Source organism: Leopardus geoffroyi, chromosome A1 (assembly GCF_018350155.1).
Source record: "Leopardus geoffroyi isolate Oge1 chromosome A1, O.geoffroyi_Oge1_pat1.0, whole genome shotgun sequence".
Taxonomy (NCBI): Eukaryota; Metazoa; Chordata; class Mammalia; order Carnivora; family Felidae; genus Leopardus; species Leopardus geoffroyi.
This window is the reverse complement of record NC_059326.1, coordinates 84,233,901-84,260,676: the sequence shown is the minus strand read 5'-3', so window position 1 is coordinate 84,260,676 and position 26,776 is coordinate 84,233,901. Positions and strand designations below refer to the sequence as shown.

The 26,776-nt window shown below is 37.2% G+C and overlaps 1 protein-coding gene across 1 annotated transcript; it reads right to left on the bottom strand.

Annotated features, from left to right (window-relative positions):
- Positions 1-1,007: 1,007 nt before the first annotated feature.
- On the bottom strand, positions 1,008-1,934 carry LOC123611391 (olfactory receptor 2H1-like). The gene has a single exon (XM_045503304.1). It carries the CDS (start codon positions 1,932-1,934, stop codon positions 1,008-1,010), a length of 927 nt encoding a protein of 308 aa, XP_045359260.1.
- Between the last annotated feature and the right edge of the window lie 24,842 nt (positions 1,935-26,776).

Sequence of the window (26,776 nt, the reverse complement as noted above, 5' to 3'; positions counted from 1 at the left end):
TCTTCCCCGTGTCCTCTTGCTCTCCCTGCTCTCTGAGAGCAGAGCTATTGACTTTTAACATTCTAGATGTTAAGTCCTGCTGGCTGTCAGAACTCATGGAGTCCAGCCCCTCCGCTTTTGCAAGCCATACTTTGGGGGCTCTGCCTTACTGGGCGAGCTGCCCTTCCACTGCCCCAGCTCCCTCCCGCCATTCCGTGTAGTACGCACCACCTCTCCACCCTTCCTACCCTCTTTTGTGGGCCTCTTGTCTCTGCTTGGCTCCAAAGTTTCTGTTCTGTTAGTCTTCTGTAGTTTTTCTGGGTTGTTTTGGCAGATGTAGGTGGCATCTAAGCGATCAGCAGGAGGAGGTGAGCCCAGCGTCCTCCTCTTACACAGCCATATTCCCAAAAGACTCCTGTAAGAGACTCTTAAAAACTGAGAATAAACTGAGGGTTGATGGGGGGGTGGGAATGTGGGTGATAGGCATTGAGGAGGGCACCTGTTGGGATGAGCACTGGGTGTTGTATGGAAACAAATCTGACAATGAATTTCATATTAAAAAAAACTGGCATTGTATTTGTACAGATATATTGTTTTAACAAAATTACATATAAAATTATAGGGTTAAAAGTTCATTAATAAATTACTGCCTTTGAAACAAAACCACACTTTTTAAAAACCTTTTTTTTAACGCTTATTCAGTTTTGAGAGAAGAGACAGAACACAAGCAGGGGAGGGGCAGAGAGAGAGGGAGACAGAGAATCTGAAGCAAGTTCTAGGCTCTTAGCTGACAGCACAGAGCCTGACCTGGCGCTTGAACTCATGAACCGCAAGATCATGACCTGAGCCGAAGTCAGATGCTTAAGCAACTGAGCCACCCAGGTGCCCAATTTTTTTAAAAATTTTTGAAGTTTTTATTTATTTTTGAGGGACAGAGACAGAGCACAAAGGAGGGAGGGGCAGAAATGGAGGGAGACACAGAATCTGAGGCAGGCTCCAGGCTCTGAGCTGACACCATGGAGCCCACATTATGGTGATCCTCTTCTTAGCAGTTGTATCAGGGCATCTTTTACATCTTTGTTCCTTAGGGAGTAGATGAGTGGATTTAACAATGGTGTGACCACAGTGTAGAAGAATGTAAAGAACTTGCTATAATTTGAAGCAAAGTGATTCTTAGGGTATGTATACACTGGTGCCACTGTTCCATAAAACATAAAGACCACAATGAGGTGGGAGGAGCAGGTGGCAATGGCTTTCTGTCTGCCATCCTTGGATTGGATTTTACCTAAAGCTTGAGCTATGTAGCCATAAGAAGTCAGGATCAACCCCAGTGGTACGATGGTGAAAAGAACAGCAGAGACTGTCATCTGCCACTCACTGGCCGAGGTGTCTCCACATGTCAAGCGTATGAGGGCAGGAACCTCACAGAGAAAGTCATCTAGGCGGTGGTGGGTGCAGAAGGGAAGCTGAAGTGTGACAGGAATCTGGGTAACAGATTCTATTAGGCCAGAGATCCAGGCTATTAGCACCAGCTTCCAACAGAACTGATGATCCATGATGATGGTATAGTGCAGGGGTTGGCAGATAGCAATGTAACGATCAAAGGCCATCACCACCAACATGACACATTCTGTGGCACCAAGACAGAGTAACATGCAGAGTTGGATGACACAGCCTGTGTAGGTGATGATCTTGCCAGGTCCCCACAAGTTGGACAACATATGGGGAACAGTGGTTGTGGTAAAGCAGAGATCCAAGAAGGAAAGATTGCTAAGAAAGAAGTACATGGGAGTGTAGAGATGAGGGTCCACACAAGAAAGCAAGATAATAGTTGAGTTGGAGAGGATGATCATTGTGTACAAGATGATCACAATCCAGAAAAGAAGCATTTCTAGATGAGGCCATTCAGAGAAACCAAGAAGAATGAAGCCAGTTGGGAAACTCTCGTTGGTCATCACTGGTGCTTTTGGCAATGGAGTTTGAATATAATTGTAACAAAAATTTTGTGAATGGATTTTTGAAGATTCGTCTGTTATTTATTTCAGGAAGGCAAACATTATTAGCTCTCCTGTGGGTCTTAGGGCAGGAGAAATATGAGTGTTGTATATTATACCAATAGGATACAACTTCTCTTCAACAAGACTGTTTCTTTTATACAAAAGAGGTATTCATAAGATATTGCCTTTGAGATTTATCTTCAAATCTGACAGAACATTCTCTGTAGACACCCTGACAGAATTACTTTAGATTATGTGCATGTTTCTCCTAGATTGCTCTCTCAGGAATGTATGTAGTAGCTCTCTAAAATATTTGGGATGACATGTTGAAAATAAAGTTTTACTTTTAAAATATGCAGTGCCCCTGTGTATTGTGGTGCTATTTGCATTTTTGGTAACGCTTATAGAAACATAGGAAGTGGAGATTATCCCAGAAACAAGACTTTTCTGTTATCAATATAGACGCCAAACAATGAGACCTTAACTTTTATTCTCTGTCTGAAGAACCATAGGAGACATACCAGTTTTTAGGGGACGAAAATCTATGTTGAATACATGGTATTAACTAAAGTTTTATCTTAGGTAATTCAAACATCTTTAAGTAAACAACTTAAAAAAAACTTCAGCCGATATTTTTATCGAGGAAATGGCTATAATAATTCCCATATCAGTGGATTCAGGTCCAAATTATAGAAATAACTGTATTATTGCCTTCTACTTTTAAGCACAAAATGCTAACATGATAAAAGTAGTGAAAAGAAACAATTAAATAGGCTGTATAATTTTTGCCCCACACAAGTCCATTATTGTTCTCCTCAACTATCAATTAAACTAAATACATTTCAATCAGAGACAATAATTGTAAAATAGAAATAAATTACAGTAACAAAAATGAAATATACAATTATTTTAAATTTTTACTTCATGTGCAGGAGGAAAATAGTGCAGAGGTGTTAGCTATGAAATACTAAGGTAGGATAATAGATTCTGGGCACAATGTGCTGGATATTAATTTTCTGTCTCCCAGCAACTGTGGAATAGTTCAGAGTATACAAAAATGTAAGATTTACAGGATAAGAAAATGCTGTTAAGTGAAGATTAACTTTTGCAAATAGCCAAACAATGCAGAAATTTGGAGAACATTACAGAGGTCTGTTTCTATTCAGAAACAACCTCATAGGTATTTATTCAGGGCCATGAGGCACTGAATAATGATGTGGAATATACTTTGTACAGGAGAGATTAAGTCCATGTTTATCCACTACCCCAAAGCCTGTGGGAGACAGAGACAACAGGTGAAGAAATGAGCAAGTAGATCATGAGGACTTAATTATTTCAATGATATATTCTAAAAAATTAAAAAAATACATAGTGTATTTTAACTGAGGATAACAATGGAGGATGTAAGAATCAGAGGAGGATTGTTTTACACAAGGGGAAATAGAGGAACAAAAAAATCTGATACTGAAAAAATGTGCAAACTCCAAGAAGTCCAGCTGCCTGGGAAATGCAGAGCTGTCTCCACGGGAGGTAGTCAGACATGTCATCCAAACTCAGCTTTTCTATTCTAAGTTCCTATGATCATGAACTGAACTGATCTAAGTTTTTCACTGTAGGAGAATCTAATTTAACCCCATAATGTCTGTTCTGTTTAGTTTTCTTAATGTTCTCAGCGTTAAGTGTTTTACTTCATGGGCTTATTCACCTGGCTCAGTATGCAATACTGCATTCAACTGTGCCATTTGGAGAAGAATGTTGAAATTGTTCATTTTGTCCTTGTTTTGAAATCATATCATGTGTTCAGTTTGTCATTATGGATAGAAAAAAACACAAATTCAAGTCAATGATATGATGTGTTTTTTAAATAAATTTAAATTGTTTTTAAATATAATTTTTACTCCATAATTATATTATGGATACTATAGATAATTTATCACATATGGACCAAAAGAAAAACAGAGGCATATATCATCCCAACATCAAATATGAAATTTATGGTAAAATTTTGATTTCTTCTTTTAATATATATTTTAATAAGTAATGTATACAGATAGATATACATACACTATATAAAATATATCAAGTATAGAGTAGAACTATGCTCTGTATACTTCTATATTTCTCTAAATCTTATAATTATACACATATTCTCATTTCTTTATATACTTAAAAATATCATCCTTATGAACATGAAGATCTATATTAATAATTCCAAATATTAATATTAATAATTGTTATTAATATAATAACGATTTTACATTATTTAAATGTAATATTCTTTAAAATTTTTACTAGCCTAAAACACTGCTGAGAAAAATATCTATATAAAATATTCCGAGATTCTATGTGATGATTTATTTTGATTAAAAAATACTGTTTATATCAGAGTTATGTATTGTATCTGCATCCTGTGAAAGAGTAACCCTTACATATCATCAGCATTTCAGGTCTTAAAACGTTCATCACAACAATACTTATAATCATTCACTTATCTGGTCTATAATTCAGCAAGAAAAAAAGTGAAGATCTAAATTTCATTTGCAATTTTAGTATTGTTCATTTCTTTATTCAAATGTTTCTTTGTCAAAATATTTGTGCCATTTTAAAAACTTGATATGTTCATATTTTTCTGCTAAACCTGTGAGAGATTTATACATTACTGACCTTTAACTTTTAATATGTCATATAACCACATAAATTCCCTAATTAAAAGACAATATTTTGGTATGGGTTTTGATGTTTTTTTCTTTTTAAAGTTTTTTTTTTCAATTTTGAAATTCTAATTTACTTTCTATGGAATTTTACTCATTGCCTTTGTTCATATCTTAGGTAAATTTTTAGATATACATTTGTTTACATATTTTATTTTTTCATTTTCTGTATCAAACTTTTGATTAATTTCATATTGTAAATGTAAAAACAGTAAAAATTATTACTAATTTGTTATTAAGTTTTCAGGGAATGTTAAAGAAGTATTCTCTGCTCACTGAATCACAAAGGCAATTTAGCTACATATACTTTCAATAATCTCTAATGACAGAATAATTGAGGATTTGTTACTGGGTAAGAAACACAAATTTTATTTTCACAGTTTAGCCCAAAGTTACCCAAATGTTGAGCAGAACACATCTCTCTTTTTATCACTCTCTCTTGCTCTCTCTCCTTTCTATCTTTCCTTCTGTTTCTCCTGTTTTTATCAGATTATTACACTAGAGACTTTCACTGTTGTTCATAATAGATTTAATAAATCGATTGAAATGTGTATTTTTGTTCTGAATAGGCTGTAACTTTCTTAAGGCTGCCTCTGTTACATATTAACACAAAGATTCTAAAGATGTGAAATCACTAAACTCTAAGGATTATTGTAAAATAATATTTAACAAGTTAATCCAATACCTAACTTTTTATGCCATTTAATATGAGGAATTTAAAAATACATTGCTGTGATATGTTAAATGAAATAGTGGGCAGTAAAATTTCTGCAACATAATACTCAAAAAATCAGTTCTCTGTGTGTGTGTGTGTGTGTGTGTGTGTGTCTTTATCATAAATATTCTACATAAATTTACAGCACCGGATTTTTGAGACTAAATAGAGCACAATGACAATTTGTACATCTTCAAATACAGCTCATTCTATTAAGTCCCAGAGATCTGAGCATAAGTTTTCTTTTTTCTTTTTCTTTTTTTCACTTTCTAACCATTCCACCTAAAAATGTAAGTAACTTACTTGTGTAGGAAAACAAGTCAATGGCTGTATTGGAAAACTATAAGCCTGCCCAGGACCCATACGCAGCATCCATTCACTGAGATTTTGTCAGACTTCTCCACTTGGAATAACTCTCCAGTTAAATATATAACACTGTGGTTATTAGAAAATGCCCAAAAAAGGTGTGAGCAATTTTATTTCAATTGAAGGATAGAGCAGAAGGAGCACAGATGGAACAAGGATTCTTGGAAGTCTCTGGAGGTTCTATTCTTGCAGGTAATTAGCTTCTAGTGCAAAATGTTATAAAAACCTGAAGAATAATAACAAAAATTATTTCCTTGTTTCCAGTCAATGAAGTGAATTGTTTCCAGTCTACTGTTTAGCTAATTATCCATTAACATAATTCAATAGTTTACTTATCGATTATATATTAAAAAAATTTAAAAGTCATTGGTTTACTTATTGACTTTACAAATGTTTTGTGTCTGTTTTGTGCCCATCTATGTGTGAGTCACTGCAGACATAACAGGGATGAAAGAAATTAGAAAGAATAAAAACGGTATACCTTTCCAGTCTTAAATTGCTTGTGCATGCTATTAGATAACTAAAAACATTCCATGGAGGTTGCAAATCCAAATATAGGTTTACACAAGAGAAAAATATTTATAAAAATGAGGTTTTTCAATTAAGGATAGAATGGAAGAAAAACAACTCAATTTTATTTCAGTCATGCAATGAAAGGTAGCATAGGTCATTTAAAAGTTTATTGTTATAGGAAATGTGTAACATGTACAAAAGATCTGAAAATCTTTAAATATGCTTCAAAGTCATTACTGAATAAAACACATTGATATTGAAGAATATAAACATATTGGGGCACCTGGGTGGCTCATTCAGTTAAGCATCAGACTTCAGCTCAGGTCATGATCTCGTGGTTTGTGAGTTTGAGCCCCGCATTGGGCTCTGTGCTGACAGCTTAGATTCTGTGTCTGCCTCTCTCTTTACCCCTCCTCCACTTGTTCTCTGTCTCTTTCTGTCTCTCAAAAGTAAACATTTAAAAAAAAATAAAAAAAGAATAGAAACATTAAAATATAAAATATTTTAATTTAGACAACATCATATATCAAGAGTAAAACAGAAGAATATGCAATGTATGGCAAGAAGGAATAGGAATTACAGGTTTGGCATTATCATGATGGCAACAAAAGACATTGCTTTATTTTCCTTATCAACAACAAAAATTTACCATCTAGTCACAGGCAGAATTACCTTTGAGGGGGCATTATATGTTAAAGAATCTGGGACTAGTGTTGCCTACCAATGTGTTAGGTAATATGCAGATAGACCTCAACCCATCTGTGGATCTTGTAATGCCAGTAAACTGGATCAGCTTTTTTTCCAATATAGTCTGGGAGTCCCTGGGGAACACTGACTTGGGAAGTTACCTATGGACAAAACAGCTTTGGGGGAAGTCCAGGCTTCCAGAGGAGAAATTGCAGCACTCTGTTGAAACAAACAAAAATTTTTGGACACTTTGGAGCAGGTAAGAGAAATAGTTAGTTTATCCACATCACCCATACCTCAAGTCAGCATAGCCTAGGACCATAAAAATCTTCCACAGCTTGAGACTAATTTGAGGTGTAAGTGGAGAGTATATGTGAATAAGAATCCAGTCTTTATATGTGTGGAACACTAACAAAAGAACTAATTTTTTCTCTATCCTATCGAGTACTAAATCAGGATCTCTATGACTCCCAGGCAGAACAAGTCTAGAAGAACAGCACATAAGAATCTCAGAGGGGAATTTCTGGGGAAGATGACAGAATAGGAGGACCCTATGCTTACCTTGTTTCATAGATACAACAAGATAACACCCACATCAGTGTAAATAGCCCAGGAAACTACCCAAAAACTAGCAGAGCAGACTCTCCACAGCTAAATATAGAAGAGGCCACAATTAAAGAGGGAAGAAAGGATGGACATGTGGTCAGGAGCCAAAACACCCATTGAACTGTCCATGGGAGGGAAGGATGCCATAGGTGTGGAGAGGGAGAGGAACAGACTCCACCCCAGGCACCCTAGGCACAGAATAACTGCACTGGAAAGTCAAAGCCCCATAGAAATAGGCCTTTAAAAACAGGAGCTCAATTTTGTAAGTTCTTACATTCAGTATGGCTTAGCAACAGGAACTTTATTTTTTGTTAAGATTTTATTTAAATTCCAGTTGGTTAAGATACACTGTAATATTAGTTTCTGGTGTACCACATATTGATGCAACACTGATGTACAACACCTGGCTCTTAGGACAAAGGCACTCCTTAATATCCATCATCACCTATTTATCCCATACCCTCACCCATCTACCCTCTGGTAATCATCAGTGTGTTCTCTAAAGTTAAGAGTCTGTTTCTTGGTTTGCATCTCTCTCTCTTTTCCTTTGCTTATTTGTTTTGTTTCTTAAATTCCTCATATAAGGGAAATAATATGGTATTTGCCTTTCTCTGACTTACTTATTTCACTTATCATAACATGCTCTAGCCCCATCCATGTCCTTGCAAATGGGCAGATTTTATTCTTCTTTTATGGCTGAGTAATATTCCACTGTATACATACACCACATCTTTATCCATTCACCAGTTGATGGACACTTGGGCTGCTTCCATAGTTTTGTTATTGTGTATAATGTTAATAAACATCAGGGTGCATGTACCCTTTTAATTAGGATTTTTGTATTCTTTGCATAAATACATAGTAGTGCAATTGCTGGATCATAGTTCTATTTTTTAGCTTTTTGAAGAACCTCCATACTGTTTCCCAGAGAGTTTGCACCAGTTTGCATTCCCACCAACGGTGTAAGAGAGTGTCCTTTTCTCTGCATCCTTTACAACACCTGTTGTTTTTTGTGATGATAATTTTAGCCATTCTGACTGGTGTGAGGTGATATCTCATTATAGTTTTGATTTGCATTTCCTTGGTGGATCAGTGATGTTGAGCATATTTTCATGTGTCTGTTGGCTATCTGTATATCTTCTTTGGAAAAATGTTTATTCCTGTCTTCTGCCCATTTTTTTAACTGAGATATTTGTGTTTAGGGTGTTGAGTTTTAGAAATTTTTTAAAAATATTTTTGATGCTAACCCTTTATCAGATGTAGCATTTATAAATATCTTCTCCAAATTCATATGTTGCTTTTTAGTTTGTTTTCTTCATTGTGCAGAAGTGTTTTTTTTTCTTTTAATGAAGACCCAATAAACAACAAGAACTTTAAAAATCAGTGGGCTCAGAACTGGGACAGTCAGGAGGTCAATAGGAAATGCAATCCCTGCCCTCAAAGAGACAGAACAACAAACAACCCTACTAAAATACAACATAGAAGAATCAGTTTGAAAAACACCCGGGTTATATGTGAGGGATAGTTGTTTATTAATCTCAAATCTTGTGCTGGAGGGACAGGGATCTTTAGGAGACTTCTACAATAAAAGAGTTGACAGGGGTCATTTTCCTCTCCCACACCCAGCCTAAATACACAGACAACTGTGGGAAACAGCATAGTGAGAACTCTTTCCACCAAACTTGTTAATAGTGTGTCCGGCCTCTGAGAGCTTCTGAAGATCTGCCCCCTCCCACCCATACATGGGCAGGGGTTTTCCTAGGAAGCTTCAGCTTCCTTCCTGCAGTGACCTGCCTGGATCTTGCTTGTCCAATGCCCCCCCCCCAACACACATACATTCTTCTTCAGACTTGCCTCCTCCATACCCACAGCAAGAGTCTTCTCAAGTGGATCCAGGTTCTTTCCCACAGTGGACCTTCACAAACCTTGGTAACTGTGTGCCTTGCCTCCATGCTCTTCTGTGGATCTGCACTTCACAGGGATCTATCCAAAGCCAAGGCATAAACATGGCATGTGCAAGTAGCACTCAAAGGGGTCAGCACCAATCCAAAGTACATCCTGGCGTGAACAAAAGGGAAGATAACCACATATACTACTCCAACTGCACACCAGTAGTGAGCTTTGGACAGACATCTAGTGATTGCAAGAACTGCCCATCAATTAAAACTTCTCATGGGACAACACAGTGGGGGTGTTCTGCAATTTGGCTCCGCCACAGCTCTGGCAAATGCCTTGCCTGACTCAACTCAAGTCCAAGGCAGCCCCATACTGGTGCACTATCAACACAGGGGCCAAACCCTGCCCACAACAGCCAAAGAGAGCCTTTGCAGATAGCTGGACTGGAAGCACATGCAGTTCAGCCACAATAATAGGGTGCAGGAAACACATCTAGGAGATACAGATGAAATGCCAGGCTCTGGTTAATGGGGCACATTGCACTGGAGGGCACAACAGGACATCTTCCTCAAGAGGCCAATAAATTCAAGAGCAAGAGATGTAGCTGACTTTGTGTATGCATAAAAATACAAACAGAGAATTAATATACACAGACATATGTCCAAAATGAAACAACAAGATACAATCACAGCAAGACAGCTTAATGAAATGGAGATAATTAATATGTCTGACTGAGAATTTAAAGTAATGGTCATGGGGCACCTGGGTGACTCAGTGGCTAAGTGTCCAACTGTGGCTCAGGTCATTGATCTTGCAGTTTGTGTTTGATCCCTGCACCGGGCTCTCTGCTGACAGTGCAGAGCCTGCTTCGGATACTCTCTCTCCCTCTCTCTCTGCCCCTCCTCCACTTGCTCGCTCTCTTTCAAAAATAAATAAACATGAAAAGTATAAATTGATGTTTGTAAAGATACTCATGGGACTTGATAACAAGAGTGGAGGACCTCAGTGAGACCCTCAATAAGAGATGGAAAACAGATAAGAAAAAACAGAGATTAAGAATTCAATAATTAAAATTAAAAATATAATAGAGGGAATAAATAGTAGGCTACAGGAAACATAAGAATGGATCACTGATGTGAATTACAGAGTAATGAAAAGCACTCATGCTGAACAGGAGAGAGGCAAAGAATAATTTAAAAAATACATTAAGGAAACTCAGCATTATCAAGCATAATAACATTCACATTATAGAGATCTCAGAAGGAGAAGAGAGAGAAAAGAGGCAGAAAATATATTTGAAGAAATAATAACTGAAAACTTCCCATATCTTGGGAAGAAAACAGAAATCCAGATCCAGGAGGCGCAGAGATACCCAAACAAAATCAACTGAAGAAGGTCCACACCAAGACACAAGGTAATTCAGTTGGCAAAAAGTAGTGATAAAGATAAAACTTTTAAAGTAGCAAAAGAAAAGGAAACAGTCACATAGAAAGGAAATCTCAGAAGGCTATCTGCTGATTTTCAACAAGAACATTGAAGACCAAAAGGGAGTGCCATGGTATCTTCAAAACACTGAAGGAAAAAAAAAAAAAACAACAACAACATGAAACCAAGAATACTCTATCCAGCAAGGTTATCACTCAGAATAGAGAGATAAAGAGTTTCCTAGACAGCTCCCCCCAAAAAAGGAATTTATGACCACTATACAGGTCTTACAAGAAATGTTAAAGCAGATACTCTTAGTGGAAAGCAAGGACAATAAACACAAGTAATAAAGGTAGGAAGCAGAAAAGCAGTACAATGAAGTATATCTATGAAAAATCAGGGAATTCACAAAATATAATACTTAAAACATGGTAAGGGGAGAAGTAAAAGTTTAGAGTTTATAGAATGGGTTCAAACTTAAGCAACCACTGACTTAATATGGACTGCTGTATTCATAAAATGTCATAAATAAACCTAATGGTAACCACAAATAATTAAAAAAAAACCTGATAATAACTATGCAAAAATTTAAAAGAAAGTTATCCAAGTATATCAGTAAAAAGAAGCCAGGAAAACATGAGAGGGAAAGCAAGAGAAGAAAGGAACAAAAACCTACACAAACAACCATAAAGCAAGGAAAAAAATGACAATAAGTACATACCTATCAATGATTATATTCAATCTAAGGGGAGTAAACACTCTAATCAAAAGACATAGGGTGACGAAATAGATAAAAAAAGAATACCAATCTATATGCTACTTACAAGAGACTAATTTTAGACATAAAGACATTTGTGGATTGAAAGTGAGGGAGTAGAGTTTGATGGGGGGTGGGAGGGAGGGGAGGGTGGGTGATGGGTATTGAGGAGGGCACCTTTGGGATGAGCACTGGGTGTTGTATGGAAACCAATTTGACAATAAATTTCATATATTGAAAAAAAATTACAGCAAAAATATTTTGAGGATTCAAGATAAATGTGATGTCAAGAGTGATCATAGATTTTTCTATATAACCCTAAATAATATTAAAGAAATGTAATATTGAAAAAAAAAAAGAAAGTGAGGGAGTAGAGAAAAATTTATCATGCAAATGGATGTCAAAAGAAGGTTGGAGTAGCATTACTTATACATATTAGACAAAATAGAATTTAAGACAAACAGTGTACTATTTCTATTTCTACTAGTTCTATTCTTAAAATAGAATTTAAGACAAAGAAGGAAAGACACGATATAATCATTAGGGGGACAATCCAACAAAAAGATATAACAAATGTAAATATTTATGCACCCAACATGAAAGCACCCAAATACATAAAGCAGCTTAAAACAAACATAAAAGTAGTATTTGATAGTAATACAATAATACTAGAGGACGTTAACACCCAACTTACATCAATGGATAGATCATCCAGATATAAAATCAACAAGGAAACAATGACTTTGAATGACATATTAAATCAGATGGATCTAATGCATATATTCAGACACCTTTTCCAGAAAGACAGTAATACACTTTTTTTTCTTTTTAAAAATTTTTAAATGTTTTTATTTATTTTTGAGACAGAGAGAGACAGAACATGAGCGGGGAAGGGGCAGAGAGAGAGGGAGACACAGAATCTGAAGCAGGCTCCAGGCTCTGAGCTGTCAGCACAGAGCCTGATGCGGGGCTCGAACTCACAGACTATGAGATCATGACCTGAGCTGAAGTCGGACGCTTAACCAACTGAGCCACCCAGTCGCCCCATACACTTTTTTTTTTTTTCAAGTGAACATGAAACAGTCTACAGAATAGATCACATAGTAGCCACAAAACAAGTCTCAATTAAGTAAAAAAAGTTTGAAGTCACATTATTGATCTTTTCTGACCCATGGAAACAAATGGAAATAACAATAACAATGGTCTAAGCCTTTGGAATGCAAGAAAAGCAGTTCTAAGAGGGGAATATGTAGAATATAGGTTTACTTCAAAAAGAAAAAAAAGAACTCAAATAAACAACTGAACTTATACCTAAGGGACCTAGAAAAAACAACAAACAGACTACAAACAAGCAGAGGATGGAAATAATAAAAAGTAGAGCAGATATAAATGAAATAGAAACTGAAAAACAGAATAACAGATCAAAAAAAATCAGGAGCTGGTTCTTTGAAAAGATCAGCAAAACTGAGATACCTTTAGCCAGAGTCATTAAAAATAAATAAAGAACAGAGAATAATGAAATAAGCAAAATCACATTTTAAGAGGAGAAATAACAATGAACACTGCAGAAATACAAGCAATTGTAAGAGATAAAGTCCCAATAATTTATTTTTTCTTTTGTCTACCTTACCTCCCTGTAGACTCCAGAGAGCCAAAGCAAACCTGAAAAACAAAAACAAAGCTGGGGGCATCACAATTATGGACTTCATGTTATATTACAAAGCTATAGTGATGAAAACAGTATGAAAGACAGATGAAAGACAATCTCTTCAACAAACGATGTTGGGAAAACTGGACAGAAATATGCAGAAAAATGAAACTTTCTTACACCATACACAAAAATAAATTAAAAATGGATTAAAGACCTAAATGTAAAAAACTATAGTATTAAAATCCTAGAGGATAATACATAAAGTAATATTTGACCTCAACCATAGCAACTTCCATCTATTTATGTCTCCTGAGACAAGGAAAACAAAAACAAAAATAAGCTCTTGGGACTAAATCAAATTAAAAAGCTTCTGCATAGCAAAGGAAGCAATCAACAAACCTAAAGACAACCTTGGAAAATGAGAGGTTATTTGCAAATTACATATCTGGAAAAAGGTTAGTATAAGAAACATAAAGAACTTATAAAACTCACCCCCCCAAAAAAAAGAAAATCCAATTTAAAACGGACAGAAGACATGAGTAAACATTTTTCTAAAGAGGACATCCAGATAGCTAACAGATACATGAAAAGATGTTCAATATCACTTATCATCAGGGAAATACAAATCAAAACTACAATGAGATGTCAGAATGGCCGGAATCAACAACACAATAGACAGGTGTTGGTGAGGATGTAGAGAGGAACAAGTGTCTTACTCTGCTGGTGGGAATGCTCAGTGGTGCAGCTATTCTGGGAGACGGTATGGAAGTTCTTTAAAAAATTAAAAACAGAACTACTTATGATTCAGCAATTGCACTAGTAGGTATTTACCCAAAGAATATAAAAATAATAACTCAAAGGGATATATGTACCCCAATGTTTATAACGACATTTTTACAAAGCCAAATTATGGAAGCAGCCCAAGTGTCCATCAATGATGAATGGATAAAAAATGTGTGATACATAATGGAATATCACTCAACCATAACTAGAAATAAAATCTTGCCATTTGCAATGATGTGGATGGAGGTAGAGAGTATTATGCTACGTGAAATAAGTTAGTCAGAGAGAGACAAATACCATATGATTTCACTCATATGTGGGAATTTAAGAAAATAAATAAAGGAGCAAAGGGGAAAAAAAAGAGAGAGGGGCAAACCAAGAAACCACCTCCTAAGAATAGAAAAGAAACTGTTGGTTATCAGAGAGTGGGTAATTGGAGAAGGGGTTAAACAGGTTTTGAAGATTAAGAGGTGTACTCGTGATGAACACTGGGGGTTGTATAGAAATGTTTCATCACTTTATTCTACACCTGAAACTAACATTACACTGTATGTTAACTAACTGCATTTTAAATAAACCCTTAAAAAAGATTTTAAAAAGTTAAATTTAAATCAGTCAAAAGAAGTTAAGGTTAGTATATAATGATAAAATAGTTGATGCAACAGCATGATGTTACAATTGTAAGTATGTATTCCCCCATTACTAGAGAATCTAAATACATAAAACAACTATTGGCATACTAAAGGGAAAAATGGAGAATACTGTAATACTAGGATATTGAATACCCCAGTTCCTATAATGGATAGAGCCTCCAATCAGAAAATCAATAAGTACCTGAATTGATCAGTCAGAGAAAGACAAATATCATGTGGATTTACTCATATGAGGAATTTAAAAACACAACAGATAGACATAGGGGAAGGGAAAGAAAAATAAGATAAAAAACATAGGGAGCCAAACCATAAGAGACTCGTAAATACCAAGAGCAAACTGAGGGTTGCTAGAGAGGAGGTGGGTAGGGGCATAGGCTAAATGGGTGATGGGCATTAAGGAGGGCACTTTCAGGGTTGAGCACTGGGTGTTATATGTAAATGATAAATCACTGGGTTCTACTCCTGAAACCTATACTACACTGTATGTTAACTAACTTGAATTTAAAAAAAAAAGAGAAATACCTGACTTGAACAACATATAGACTAAATGAAATGAATTCACATATACAAAACTTTCTACCTAAGGAAGCAGAATACAGATTCTGTGCAAGCACACACAGAAAAATATTCAACATAGGTCACGTGTTAGGTCACAAAACAAGTCCTAACCAATTTAAGATGATTCAAATCAAACTCAATGTCTTCACAGACCACAGTGCATGAGTGTTTTTCCCCCAAGATCAGGAATGTGAAAGGGATGTCCACTCTCATCACTGTCGTTCATAATAGTAGTGAAAGTACTAGCATCAGCAATCAGACAAGAAAAAGAAATAAAAGGCATAAAAATTGGTAAAGAAGTCAAACTTTCACTCTTTGCAGATGACATGATACTTCTCGTGGAAAGACTGAAACTCCATCAAAAACTGATACGTGAATTCAGCAAAGTCGCAGCATATAAAATCAATGTACAGAAATTGGTTGCATTTCTATACACCAATAAGGAAGCAGCAGAAAGAGAAGTCAAGAAATCGATCCCATTTACAATCACACCAAGAACAATAAAATACCTAGGAATGAACCAAACCAAAGACGTAAAATATCTGTATGCTGAAAACTATAGACAAATTATAAAGAAAATTGAAGAAGACATAAAGAAATGGAAAAACATTCCATACTCATGGATTGGAAGAAGAAATATTGTTAAAATGTCGATACTACCCAAAGCAATCTAGATATTCAATGCAATCCCTATCAAAATAACACCGGCATCCTTCACAGAGCTAGAACAAACAATTCTAAAATTTGTATGGAACCAGAAAAGGCCCTGAATAGCCAAAGCAATCCTGGAAAAGAAAACTGGGGGCACCTGGGTGGCTCAGTAGGTTAAGCAACCGACTTCGACACAGGTCATAATCTCACAGTTTGTGAGTTTAAGCCCCGCATTGAGCTCTCTGCTGACAGCTCAGAGCCTGGAGCTTGCTTGTCTCTGCCCCTGTGTCTCTGCCCCTCCCCCACTCACATTCTCTGTCTCTCTCTCAAAAATAAACAAATGGGAAAAAAATTAAAGCCAGATTAGTTTGGACACACCTAGTTGTTTAACCTTAACTGCATTAACTTAAATTAAGTAAACAAGTTTAAATTCTTAGATACTATTCTTATATTAGAAATGGTTATAATAACTCTCAGAGTATTTGACTCATATTAAAGGGGATAATGTTATAATAGTGCTTGTACCTTTGAGCTAAAACACTTAATATTACAAACCAGGATAACATAGAGCACTATAACTGCTGTATAATTATCACCCCGTAAAACCCCTTATTGGTTGTCTCCAATAATCAGTAAGAAGCAATAAATAAATTTACAAAAATCATCTAAAAGATATAAATAAGTGAAAGTGACAAAGTTATAAATTTGATTATTTTAAAGTTCTGCTTCATGGGTAGAAGAGAAGCATGGTGTGTTGCCATTAGCTAAAGAATACTAACTTTGAGAATAAGATTTAGGAGAAATATTCCAGGAATATTAATTTTATGTCTTTGAGAAACCAAATAATAGTCTAGGAGAAATCAAGAAAGTAGGACACATATGATGCAAAAATGCTATTTGATGAAAGAAATTGAGTTTTTATATTGTGAAATTTTAAATTTGAAAGTAAGCAAACAAGGCAAAATTGAAATCCTACAGAAGATAGATTCTATTTTTTAATTTTTTTTGATGCAGCTTCTATTAAATAGCAACTTCACAGGTATCTATTGAATACCTATAATGTGTCACACACTAAATAATAATGAGGGGATATACTATGAACAAAGAGATACAATCCTTGTTTTTATCAAACTTATAGTTCTGTTAACGTGAGACAGAAAGTAATGAGCAAATTATAAGATTTCAAGTATTTCTGATAATAACTATCATAAATGATGGGGGAGAATCAGGGTATTATAACTGATGATATCAATGGAAGATTCAAGAACCAAAGAAAGATCATTTCATTCTAGGGAAATGAGGAAAGCAAATAGCCTGGTGTTGAGGAATTGTATTAGCTCCAAGAATTCCAGCGTAGCTAGATATGGCAGTTAAACTCAACTTCTGTATTCTAAGTTCTTATGATCACACCCTGACCTGATGTCATTTTTTTCTGTACAAGACACTCTGAATTAAATATAAAATGCTTATTTTATTGCATCAGACTGTGTCACCTCTTTAGTTCTCTGTTTCCACAGTTTTATTTTATCAATTTATCTTCACCCAGGAATGCAATACTACATTAAACTGTGTCACTGGATGAAAATGTTCAAGTAATTCAATTGGTTTTGAAATGATCATGGGTTCAGTTTTTCCTCATGCAAAAAAAAAAATATTTCAGATTGATGGTATTATGTGTTATTCACTGATAAACTTATATTCACTTATGCTTAAAACTAATACCTATTCCATTTTCTGAATGCATTTTTAAACAGCACAATATGATTTAAGATATTTGCAACTATGTGGATGGAACTGGAGGGTATTATGCTAAGCGAAATTACTCAAAGAGAGAAAGACAAATATCATGTGACTTCACTCATATGAAGACATTAAGAGACAAAACAGATGAACATAAGGGAAGGGAAACAAAAACAATATAAAAACAGGGAGGGGGACAATACATAAGAGACTCTTCAATATAGAGAACAAAGGGTTACTGGAGGGGTTGTGGGAAGGGGGAATGGGCTAAATGGGTAAGGGACATTAAAGAATCTACTCCTGAAATCATTGTTGCACTATATGCTAATTTGGATATAAATTTTAAAAATAAAATACAATTAAAAGTAAAAAAAAAAGATACCTATGAAACAAAAAGAATTACACTGTATATAACTTCTTATTTCTCTAAATAGTATAATAATGTACATATTGTCATGACTTTCAATGATTTAGAAGTAACTCTTTAATATAAAGCTTTGTAATATTTTGCCTTAGTAATAAAAATTATATAACATTTTTCTATTATTTTAAAATGTAGATTTTTCCAAAGTTTTACTGATCTAAAACAACATGGAGATGAATATCTATGTAAAGAATTCCTTGATTCTGTGCTTACATTTTTAATTAAAATAATAGTATTCATGTATTGATTCATGTATTGATGGTGCTTCCCATCAAAAATTAAGCAGACAGATCACAGGTGGAAGTATTTGGTTATTTTACTCCTGTTACCACTGATAATCATCTATTTTTTTTCTCTTCATAACCCAGCAAGAGTGGGGCCCTATTGTGGATTTACTTTGCATTTTTCTGATTAATGTGTGGTTTAGTATTTATAAGTCATCTGAAAATGTTTTATTCAAAATGTTGTCATTTTAAAATTTGATAAATTAATCTTTTTTCCTGATTAATGTCTAAGAGATTCTTATAAAAGCAGAACTTTTAGCTTATGGTTTGTTATTAGACCCAACTTTAAAAGATCTTTTCGTATCACCGATCTCTTTTTCTCTTCAGAAATATACATTTAAAAAAATTTTTTTCAAATCCTAAATACTTTTTCACGGTATTTTCTACATTGGCTTTCTTCATCATTTAGGTAAATCTTTACCCATACAGTCGTCTAGTTATTTTATAGTTTCATTTTCTTTATATAAATATTATTTATGTATCTTATTGTTTTATTTATTTTTTATTTTTTTTAATGTTTGTTTATTTTTGAGACAGAGAGAGACAGAGCATGAACAGGGGAGGGTCAGAGAGAGAGGGAGATACAGAATCTGAAGCAGGCTCCAGGCTCTGAGCTGTCAGCACAGAGTCCGACGCGGGGCTCGAACTACTGACCATGAGATCCGTGAGCCAAAGTCAGATACTTAACCGACTGAGCCACCCAGGCGCCCCATGAATCTTATTGTTTTAAATGTAAAAGAAGATTTAAAGTTTATTGCTCATTTGGTATTACATTTTCAAAGAGTTTTACTGAAGAATCTTTTCTCAGTTCACTGAATCACAATAGCAATTTTGCTGCTTGTATATTTTTTTAATTTTTTAATGTTTATTTTGAGAGAGAGACACAGTGTGAGTGGGGGAGAGGCAGGGAGAGAGGGAGACAAGAATCTGAAGCAGGCTCCAGCCTCTGACTATTAGCACAGAGCCTGATGTGGGGCTCCAACCATGAACCTTCAGATCATGACCTTAGCAGAAGTCAGATGCTTAATTGACTGAGACATCCAGGTGCCCCATTGATGCTTGTATTTTCAGAGTTCTTCTACCATTATGGCAAGAGGCAATATATTCCATTGTCATTGTTATGACCAAAAATTAACCAATCTGTTCCGAGGAAAACATTACGTCTCTCATCTCACTCTCACTCACTCTTTCTCTTTCTGTCTCTTGCATATTTTCATCAGATTATGCACTAGAAACTTAGTGATGTCATTAAGTACTGTTTATTTATTTATTTTTTTTGCAATGTGATAGCCTTTATTCAAAAATTCCTTTAAAAATATGTTGAAATGCTTCTTGTGTTAGTAAAATTTGATTTTTTTTCAATATATGAAATTCATTGTCAAATTGGTTTCCATACAACACCCAGTGCTCATCCCAAAAGGTGCCCTCCTCAATACCCATCACCCACCCTCCCCTCCCTCCCACCCCCCATCAACCCTCAGTTTGTTCTCAGTTTTTAAGAGTCTCTTATGCTTTGGCTCTCTCCCACTCTAACCTCTTTTTTTTTCCTTCCCCTCTGCCATGGGTTTCTGTTAAGTTTCTCAGGATCCACATAAGAGTGAAAACATATGGTATCTGTCTTTCTCTGTATGGCTTATTTCACTTAGCATCACACTCTCCAGTTCCTTCCATGTTGCTACACAGGACCATATTTCATTCTTTCCCATTGCCATGTAGTACTCCATTGTGTATATAAACCACAATTTCTTTTTTTTTTTTTATTATATGAAATTTATTGTCAAATTGGTTTCCATACAACACCCAGTGCTCATCCCAAAAGGTGCCCTCCTCACCCAGCCTCTCCTCCCTCCCACCCCCCATCAACCCTCAGTTTGTTCTCAGTTTTTAACAGTCTCTTATGCTTTGGCTCTCTCCCACTCTAACCTCTTTTTTTTCTTTTTTCCTCCCCCTCCCCCATGGGTTCCTGTTAAGTTTCTCAGGATCCACATAAGAGTGAAACCATATGGTATCTGTCTTTCTCTGTATGGCTTATTTCACTTAGCATCACACTCTCCAGTTCCATCCACGTTGCTACAAAAGGCCATATTTCATTTTTCCTCATTGCCACGTAGTATTCCATTGTGTATATAAACCACAATTTCTTTATCCATTCATCAATTGATGGACATTTAGGCTCTTTCCATAATTTGGCTATTGTTGAGAGTGCTGCTATGAACATTGGGGTACAAGTGCCCCTATGCATCAGTACTCCTGTATCCCTTGGGTAAATTCCTAGCAGTGCTATTGCTGGGTCATAGGGTAGGTCTATTTTTAATTTTCTGAGGAACCTCCACACTGATTTCCAGAGCGGCTGCACCAATTTGCATTCCCACCAACAGTGCAAGAGGGTTCCCGTTTCTCCACATCCTCTCCAGCATCTATAGTCTCCTGATTTGTTCATTTTGGCCTCTCTGACTGGTGTGAGGTGATACCTGAGTGTGGTTTTGATTTGTATTTCCCTGATAAGGAGCGACGCTGAACATCTTTTCATGTGCCTGTTGGCCATCCGGATGTCTTCTTTAGAGAAGTGTCTATTCATGTTTTCTGCCCATTTCTTCACTGGGTTATTTGTTTTTCGGGTGTGGAGTTTGGTGAGCTCTTTATAGATTTTGGATACTAGCCCTTTGTCCGATATGTCATTTACAAATATCTTTTCCCATTCCGTTGCTTGCCTTTAGTTTTGTTGGTTGTTTCCTTTGCTGTGCAGAAGCTTTTTATCTTCATAAGATCCCAGTAATTCACTTTTGCTTTTAATTCCCTTGCCTTTGGGGATGTGTCGAGTAAGAGATTGCTACGGCTGAGGTCAGAGAGGTCTTTTCCTGCTTTCTCCTCTAAGGTTTTGATGGTTTCCTGTCTCACATTCAGGTCCTTTATCCATTTTGAGTTTATTTTTGTGAATGGTGTGAGAAAGTGGTCTAGTTTCAACCTTCTGCATGTTGCTGTCCAGTTCTCCCAGCACCATTTGTTAAAGAGGCTGTCTTTTTTCCATTGGATGTTCTTTCCTGCTTTGTCAAAGATGAGTTGGCCATACGTTTGTGGGTCTAGTTCTGGGGTTTCTATTCTATTCCATTGGTCTATGTGTCTGTTTTTGTGCCAATACCATGCTGTCTTGATGATTACAGCTTTGTAGTAGAGGCTAAAGTCTGGGATTGTGATGCCTCCTGCTTTGGTCTTCTTCTTCAAAATTCCTTTGGCTATTCGGGGCCTTTTGTGGTTCCATATGAATTTTAGGATTGCTTGTTCTAGTTTCGAGAAGAATGCTGGTGCAATTTTGATTGGGATTGCATTGAATGTGTAGATAGCTTTGGGTAGTATTGACATTTTGACAATATTTATTTTTCCAATCCATGAGCAGGGAATGTCTTTCCATTTCTTTAAATCTTCTTCAATTACCTTCATAAGCTTTCTATAGTTTTCAGCATACAGATCCTTTACATCTTTGGTTAGATTTATGCCTAGGTATTTTATGCTTCTTGGTGCAATTGTGAATGGGATCAGTTTCTTTATTTGTCTTTCTGTTGCTTCACTGTTAGTGTATAAGAATGCAACTGATTTCTGTACATTGATTTTGTATCCTGCAACTTTGCTGAATTCATGCATCAGTTCTAGCAGACTTTTGGTGGAGTCTATCGGATTTTCCATGTATAATATCATGTCATCTGCAAAAAGCGAAAGCTTGAGTTCATCTTTGCCAATTTTGATGCCTTTGATTTCCTTTTGTTGTCTGATTGCTGATGCTAGAACTTCCAGCACTATGTTAAACAACAGCGGTGAGAGTGGGCATCCCTGTCGTGTTCCTGATCTCAGGGAAAAAGCTCTCAGTTTTTCCCCATTGAGGATGATGTTAGCTGTGGGCTTTTCATAAATGGCTTTTATGATCTTTAAGTATGTTCCTTCTATCCCGACTTTCTCAAGGGTTTTTATTAAGAAAGGGTGCTGGATTTTGTCAAAGGCCTTTTCGGCATCGATTGACAGGATCATATGGTTCTTCTCTTTTTTCTGTTAATGTGATGTATCACGTTGATTGATTTGCGAATGTTGAACCAGCCCTGCATCCCAGGAATGAATCCCACTTGATCATGGTGAATAATTCTTTTTATATGCTGTTGAATTCGAGTTGCTAGTATCTTGTTGAGAATTTTTGCATCCATATTCATCAGGGATATTGGCCGGTAGTTCTCTTTTTTTACTGGGTCTCTGTCTGGTTTAGGAATCAAAGTAATACTGGCTTCATAGAATGAGTCTGGAAGTTTTCCTTCCCTTTCTATTTCTTGGAATAGCTTGAGAAGGATAGGTATTATGTCTGCTTTAAACGTCTGGTAGAACTCCCCTGGGAAGCCATCTGGGCCTGGACTCTTATTTGTTGGGAGATTTTTGATAACCGATTCAATTTCTTCGCTGGTTATGGGTCTGTTCAAGCTTTCTCTTTCCTCCTGATTGAGTTTTGGAAGAGTGTGGGTGTTCAGGAATTTGTCCATTTCTTCCAGGTTGTCCAATTTGTTGGCATATAATTTTTCATAGTATTCCCTGATAATTGTTTGTATCTCTGAGGGATTGGTTGTAATAATCCCACTTTCATTCATGATTTTATCTATTTGGGTCATCTCCCTTTTCTTTTTGAGAAGCCTGGCTAGAGGTTTGTCAATTTTGTTTATTTTTTCAAAAAACCAACTCTTGGTTTCGTTGATCTGCTCTACAGTTTTTTTAGACTCTATATTGTTTATTTCTGCTCTGATCTTTATTATTTCTCTTCTTCTGCTGGGTTTGGGGTGTCTTTGCTGTTCTGCTTCTATTTCCTGTAGGTGTGCTGTTAGATTTTGTATTTGGGATTTTTCTTGTTTCTTGAGATAGGCCTGGATTGCAATGTATTTTCCTCTCAGGACTGCCTTTGCTGCGTCCCAAAGCGTTTGGATTGTTGTATTTTCATTTTCGTTTGTTTCCATATATTTTTTAATTTCTTCTCCAATTGCCTGGTTGACCCACTCATTCGTTAGTAGGGTGTTCTTTAACCTCCATGCTTTTGGAGGTTTTCCAGACTTTTTCCTGTGGTTGATTTCAAGCTTCATAGCATTGTGGTCTGAAAGTGTGCATGGTATAATTTCAATTCTGGTAAACTTATGAAGGGCTGTTTTGTGACCCAGTATATGATCTATCTTGGAGAATGTTCCATGTGCACTCTCGAAGAAAGAATATTCTGTTGCTTTGGGATGCAGAGTTCTAAATATATCTGTCAAGCCCATCTGATCCAATGTCTCATTCAGGGCCCTTGTTTCTTTACTGACCGTGTGTCTAGATGATCTATCCATTTCTGTAAGTGGGGTGTTAAAGTCCCCTGCAATTACCACATTCTTATCAATAAGGTTGCTTATGTTTATGAGTAGTTGTTTTATATATTTGGGGGCTCCGGTATTCGGCGCATAGACATTTAAAATTGTTAGCTCTTCCTGATGAATAGACCTATAACTATTACATAATGTCCTTCTTCATCTCTTTTTACACCCTTTAATTTAAAGTCTAGTTTGTCTGATATAAATGGCTACTCCAGCTTTCTTTTGGCTTCCAGTAGCATGATATATAGTTCTCCATCCCCTCACTCTCAATCTAAAGGTGTCCTCAGGTCTAAAATGAGTCTCTTGTAGACAGCAAATAGATGGGTCTTGTTTTTTTATCCATTCTGATACCCTATGTCTTTTGGTTGGCGCATTTAATCCATTTACATTCAGTGTTATTATAGAAAGATACGGGTTTAGAGTCATTGTGATGTCTGTATGTTTTATGCTTGTAGTGTTGTCTCTGGTACTTTGTCTCACAGGGTCCCCCTTAGGATCTCTTGTAGGGCTGGTTTAGTGGTGACAAATTCCTTCAGTTTTTGTTTGTTTGGGAAGACCTTTATCTCTCCTTCTATCTAAATGACAGACTTGCTGGATAAAGGATTCTCGGCTGCATATTTTTTCTGTCTAGCACACTGAAAATCTCGTGCCAATTCTTTCTGGCCTGCCAAGTTTCAAAAGAGAGATCAGTCACGAGTCTTATAGGTCTCCCTTTATATGTGAGGGCACGTTTACCCCTTGCTGCTTTCAGAATTTTCTCTTTATCCTTGTATTTTGCCAGTTTCACTATGATATGTCGTGCAGGTGATCGATTCAAGTTACGTCTGAAGGGAGTTCTCTGTGCCTCTTGGATTTCAATGTCTTTTTCCTTCCCCAGTTCAGGGAAGTTCTCAGCTATTATTTCTTCAAGTACCCCTTCAGCACCTTTCCCTCTCTCTTCCTCCTCTGGGATACCAATTATGCGTATATTATTTCTTTTTAGTGTATCACTTAGTTCTCTAATTTTCTCCTCATACTCCTGGATTTTTTTATCTCTCTTTCTCTCAGCTTCCTCTTTTTCCACAACTTTATCTTCTAGTTCACCTATTCTCTCCTCTGCCTCTTCAATCCGAGCTGTGGTGGTTTCCATTTTGTTGTGCATTTCATTTAAAGCGTTTTTCAGCTCCTCGTGACTGTTCCTTAGTCCCTTGATCTCTGTAGCAAGAGATTCTCTGCTGTCCTCTATACTGTTTTCAAGCCCAGCGATTAATTTTATGACTATTATTCTAAATTCACTTTCTGTTATATTATTTAAATCCTTTTGATCAGCTCATTAGCTGTTGTTATTTCCTGGAGATTCTTCTGAGGGGAATTCTTCTGCTTGGTCATTTTGGATAGTCCCTGGTGTGGTGAGGACCTGCAGGGCACTTCCCCTGTGCTGTGGTGTATAACTGGAGTTGGTGGGCGGAGTCGCAGTCAGACCTGATGTCTGCCCCCGGCCCACCGCTGGGGCCACAGTCAGACTGGTGTGTGCCTTCTCTTCCCTTCTCCTAGGGGCGGGATTCACTGTAGGGTGGCGTGGCCCCTCTGGGCTATTTGCACACTGCCAGGCTTGTGATGCTAGGGATCTGGCGTATTAGCTGGGGTGGGTAGGCAAGGTGCACAGGGGCAGGAGGGGCAGGCTTAGCTCGCTTCTCCTTAGGTGATCCACTTCAGGAGGGGCCCTGTGGCAGCAGGAGGGAGTCAGATCCGCTGCTGGAGGTTTGGCTCCTCTGCAGAAGCACAGAGTTGGGTGTTTGCCCAGAGCGAGGAAGTTCCCTGGCAGGAACTGGTTCTCTTTGGGATTTTGGCTGGGGGATGGGCGGGGGAGATGGCGCTGGTGAGCGCCTTTTTTCCCCACCAAACTGAGCTCTGTTGTCCGGGGGCTCAGCAGCTCTCCCTCCCTTTGTCCTCCAGCCTTCCCGCTTTCCGAACAGAGCTGTTAACTTATGACCTCCCAGACGCTAAGTCGCGCTTGTTGTCGGAACACAGTCCGTCAGGCCCCTCCGCTTTTGCCTGCCAGACTCAGGGGCTCTGCTTGGCCGGCGAGCCGCCCCTCCGCCCTGGCTCCCTCCCGCCAGTCCGTGGAGCGCGCACTGCCTTGCCGCCCTTCCTACCCTCTTCCGTGGGCCTCTCGTCTGCGCTTGGCTCCGGCGACTCCGTTCTGCTAATCCTCTGAAGGTTTTCTGGGTTATTTAGGCAGGTGTAGGTGGAATCTAAGTGATCAGCAAGACTCGCGGTGAGCCCAGCGTCCTCCTACGCCGCCATCTTCCCTCCTCTCTCACAATTTCTTGATCCATTAATCAGTTGATGGACATTTAGGCTCTTTCCATAATTTGGCTATTCTGACAGTGCTGCTATAAACTTTGGGGTACAAGTGCCCCTATGCATCAGTACTCCTGTATCCCTTGGGTAAATTCCTAGCAGTGCTATTGTTGGGTCATAGGGTAGGTCTATTTTTAATTTTCTGAGGAACCTCCACACTGTTTTCCAGAGTGGCTGCACCAATTTGCATTCCCACCAACAGTGCAAGAGGGTTCCCGTTTCTTCACATAGTCTCCTGATTTGTTCATTTTGGCCACTCTGACTGGCGTGAGGTGATATCTGAGTGTGGTTTTGATTTGTATTTCCCTGATAAGGAGCGATGTTGAGCATCTTTTCATGTGCCTGTTGGCCATCCGAATGTCTACTTTAGAGAAGTGTCTATTCATGTTTTCTGCCCATTTCTTCACTGGGTTATTTGTTTTTCGGGTGCGGAGTTTGGTGAGCTCTTTATAGGTTTTGGATACTAGCCCTTTGTCTGATATGTCATTTGCAAATATCTTTTCCCATTCCGTTGCTTGCCTTTTAGTTTTGTTGGTTGTTTCCTTTGCTGTGCAGAAGCTTTTTATCTTCATAAGGTCCCAGTAGATCATTTTTGCTTTTAATTCCCTTGCGTTTGGGGATGTGTCGGGTAAGAGATTGCAACGGCTGAGGTCAGAGAGGTCTTTTCC

What these genes read in the sequence shown, in the direction of transcription:
- LOC123611391 (XM_045503304.1), bottom strand. Translation starts at nt 1,934, where the DNA reads ATGACCAACGAGAGTTTCCCAACTGGCTTCATTCTTCTTGGTTTCTCT.